Here is a 4,301-nt window from a genome sequence, read left to right on the forward strand (position 1 = left end):
TAGGGCTGATCAGCTCGGGGTCAGTACACTGTGTCTGAGTAGGGTATTCATGTTAAGCTGCCGCATGGTATCCCTGGGATAGCACTATGAAATCGTCATTAGTCCGGATTAGTACAAGCTATCAAGGTATCTCAGTTGGCTAGCACTATAAATCGGTATCAGTCCGGACTAGTACCAGCAGCCACACACACACACACACACACACAGCCACACACACACACAGCCACACACACACACACACACACACACACACACACACACACACACACACACACACACACACACACACACACACACACACACACACACACACACACACACACACACGCACACACAGCCACACGCACACACACACACACACACACACACACACACACACACACACACGTGCATGCATTTCGCTATATAAGTACAATTTTTGGACGTACGTTGAACCCCATTTCACATCAACGCATCATAAATACAAAGCGCCTGCCGCAATGCTGTTGCATGTGAATAGGTAGATTTTTGAGCCGCTTCCAGCAATTAATATTCGTAGCTATCAAGCGAAACACATTGACAATTTGGGGAGCGGTACGAGGTTCGACAACAGTCATATTCGTGTGTGTGAGAGTTGAGTTTAACACCGCTTTTAACAGCATTCAAGATATATCACGGCGTGTCAGCCTAATGTGGGAGGAAAGCCCGAAGTGTACAGGTCTCAGACGTTTACCAATTTGGTGAATCCCTCGAGTACGGGCGAGGTGGTTCATCACGAGGCGAGGGAATTAGATGACCATAAACGTCCAGTTCCCACTTTTGCCGAACTACGTTGGAATGTCGATCGTAGACTCAGTGGGCTCGATCGTAGCGCGATCAGTGGGTATTACGAGTTATGTCCCTTCTATGTCCCTCCTATTGCCGAATAAGATTCCATCGCTCATTCCGCTTGCATTTGCTTAAAACAAAGTGACGATTTGATCAAGATCTATATTGTCATAAAATTGGGCTTATCCCGCGAAGTGCATAAAATCACTTGAGCACCTTGATTAAAAACATGAAAAGATTTGCAAAACATCTGTCGACGCCCAGTTTTGGGCACACATTCTTTGCAAATCCAGTAGTCGACCGAAATCTGCACGTTGAAATCCAAGTTGTTTACGAACTACTATTACTAGAAGAAGAAGAAGAAATAGTATTGCAAAAACAACGATAACAGCAATAATATTGTTGTCATATGTGATAATTTTTTCAGCACAGAGGCGCAATGCAGTCAGTTGTACATTTTCTTCACATATACGACCATATATTCTCTCGTTAGTAAATGGATGGGCGTCATCAACATTAACTAGTTTTGTGAATGTCTACACAATGGAAGCAGGGACCGAGATCGATGGTATTGATCAATCAGGAAGAGTCCCTGTGTTAATTACGGCTTGGAAGGGTGTGGGGCATTCATTAATTACATAATGACCAGTTACGTGTTCGGAGTAGCTAGATATTTCAATATCGGCAAGGTGTGGATTAATTATATCAAATTGATATTCTGCAGGTGTGAGTAATTACTTTACAACGTTATACACCCTTTAGAGCATTACTTCCTTAACGACGAATCCCCTACGGCAATGTAATCATGATAGCACTCCCCATGCCCTGGCCAATATAACGGGCAGCTGACCACTGTCCAGTCACAACTACTCGGTCCGTCCTCCGTAGTACTTCACTCTAAGCAGTCATGGCCTCTCACCTCATCGTCGCAGTGTTTGCCGTCTTGGCCGTCGTCTCTCACCACGCTAACGCTCAGTGGTGGGGCGGTATGGGGCAGCAAGCCCAGGTTGGGGGATGGGGACAGCCAGCTTCTGCAGCTGTAGGGATGAGAGGGATGATCCCGGAGGATCCCACGTTGTATCAGACTTGTGTTGGTAAGAACTCCAACGGGGATGAGATGAGGGTCACTCTCAGCCTCGGCAGCAGCAACGGCAACAGATTCCAGTCCTCATGGAACAGCCAGTTCGGAGGCCCACGCAATCTCCGTCTGTCAGCCGTCGTATCCGCCAGCACTTCCTCCACCCTCCAAGGACAGTTTCAGTTCGTCGTTACTGAAGGCTCCCGCGTTGAAGAAGGATGTTCCAGTCGTGCTCTCGGCGACATCCTCACAGACCGTTTCTGGTGGAGCCAGTCCCGCAACCCCCGCGGCATCGTGGGCACCCCCGTCACAATCTTCCAGGGTCAGACCGCCACCTCCTCTGAGACCATCGACAGCATGACCTTCGAGGAGCTGACCGGCCGTGGGCTGGCTCTGTGTCCCTCACGACAGATCTCTGGATCCACCTGCATGGACGTCATCCCTCTGTGCTGCAAGATCGGCTTCGACAGTCAGTCTGCCACCACCCCCTTCGCCACTCAGAGTCAGTTTGGTCTCGGCATGGGTTCCTTCGGTATGCAGAATCCCAACATGGCTGGAGGAATGAACCAGGCTCTACCAGGAATGAACCAGGCTCTACCAGGAATGAACCAGGCTCTACCAGGAATGAACCAGGGTCTACCAGGAATGAACCAGGGTCTACCAGGAATGAACCAGGGTCTACCAGGAATGAACCAGGGTCTACCAGGAATGAACCAGGGTCTACCAGGAATGAACCAGGGTCTACCAGGAATGAACCAGGGCGGTACCAGCGGAAACCAGGGAATGGCTGGACTTGCCTTCTAGATCTCCGTTGTTCACATGGATGAAAACAAGCTGTTTGCTTCTATATATCAGATTCTATCACACTTGGTTACGTGCATATGTGTCTTCTGTTGTGAAGAAATTGTAAACTGATTTGTACAAAGTACATTTAAATTCTAAGAAATCACTTTATTGATATTCCTAATTTCAGCAATGGAATTCAGTCTCAAATCATGTTTTAATTCCAGCATGCAACACTGTCCATATGAAAGTCTGTTTGCTTATCACTATCCAAAGATGTTTTTTTTGTCCATGTTGTTTCGATACTTTCCTTGCCGTTTTAAAAAGTGCCTTTTTGTGATGGGTTTGAAATAAAACACCCGTGTTGAATTCTGAATGAACTTGGTTTTGAATCTTGTTATACACGTACAGAACGGTTTGAATTTACAAGACATATGGCGTCCCATGGCGACACTTAGGTTTAAATTTGACATTATTTTGTTGAAACAACCACTCGTGATAGTGTTGTGCAATACAGTAAAGTACGGTTTTAAAGAACTCAAGGGGACTACTAATTATAGTTCGTTGTAACCGTAGTTCGTTATAAGGATATATACAGCATACCTACAGCAAAAAGTCGGGACCAAAAAAGTAAGTTCGTTATATCCGTCAGTTCGTTATAAGCGTGTTCGTTATAACCGTAGTTTACTGTACATGTTATCTTTACTTACCAAGATTATAAAGTCTTTGGAATGAGTGATTAGTTTAGTTTAACGCCGCTGTGAACTGTATTCCAGTTATATCACGGCGTGTCAGCTTTGATTAGGAGAAAAGCCCGAAGTGATACAGGTCTCAGACGTTTACCGCTTCGGCGAAAGCCCGAGGACAGTTTTGGTGCTGCCAAACCTAAAAATATGGTGTGTTGTTGTTGTTGTTGTTGTTGTTTAACGCCTCACCAGCACTAACATGATGTATCTTCATTGTATCTTTTCACCATTTATCTTTAAATCTTTGAATTAGTTTGATTCCAACGCCACTTCGAACAATATTTCAGTCATATCACGGCGTGTCAACTAAATGTGGGCTGTAAGCCCGAAGTGATACACGTCCTAGACGTTTACCGCTTTGGGGAATCCCAGGGGCACAGGTGTGGTGCTGACAAACCTAGAAACATAATCAGGGCGAACCGGGATTCGAAGACACGATGGTAGGTTTATGCACGGCCCAAAAGAGGTTAAAGTATTATATTTGTTGTTACCCTGCCTGGCGATTGTCATTAAGAGGATAAAACAAGTAATTGTGGCACCTTTGACAACTCAACTTGACAACCCATGCCCCCTAAAGTGAAATCAGCTATAAGCCCCGTGGTTAAAGCGTTCGCTCGTCACGCAGAAGACCCGGGTTCGATTCATGGGTACAATGTGTGAAGACCATTTCAGGTGTCCCCAGCAGCGATATTGCTGGAATATTGCTAAAAGCGGCGTAAAGGATACTCAGTCACTCTGAACAATCTTTCTAATCCAATGGTGATATTATTTGAATATATTGCTTGAAAACAAACCACAACAGATGATCCTGTAAGGCAAGTTGAGCAGACATTTGAGCATGTGTGAAGCCTGTTTCTGGTGCCCCCCCCGACGTGATTTGGCAGGAC

General features: G+C 45.8%; 1 protein-coding gene across 1 annotated transcript; it reads left to right on the forward strand.

Annotated features, from left to right (window-relative positions):
- Positions 1–1,714: 1,714 nt before the first annotated feature.
- LOC139464652 (uncharacterized) lies at positions 1,715–2,689 on the forward strand. Its single transcript, XM_071246175.1, has one exon. It carries the CDS (start codon positions 1,715–1,717, stop codon positions 2,687–2,689), a length of 975 nt encoding a protein of 324 aa, XP_071102276.1.
- Positions 2,690–4,301: the final 1,612 nt, after the last annotated feature.

This window comes from Haliotis cracherodii, unplaced genomic scaffold, assembly GCF_022045235.1.
Source record: "Haliotis cracherodii isolate W230 unplaced genomic scaffold, xgHalCrac1.p SCAF_17, whole genome shotgun sequence".
Lineage (NCBI taxonomy): Eukaryota > Metazoa > Mollusca > Gastropoda > Lepetellida > Haliotidae > Haliotis > Haliotis cracherodii.

Bases quoted from the DNA above. Each gene is read 5' to 3' on its own strand.
- LOC139464652 (XM_071246175.1), top strand. From the start codon at position 1,715: ATGGCCTCTCACCTCATCGTCGCAGTGTTTGCCGTCTTGGCCGTCGTC.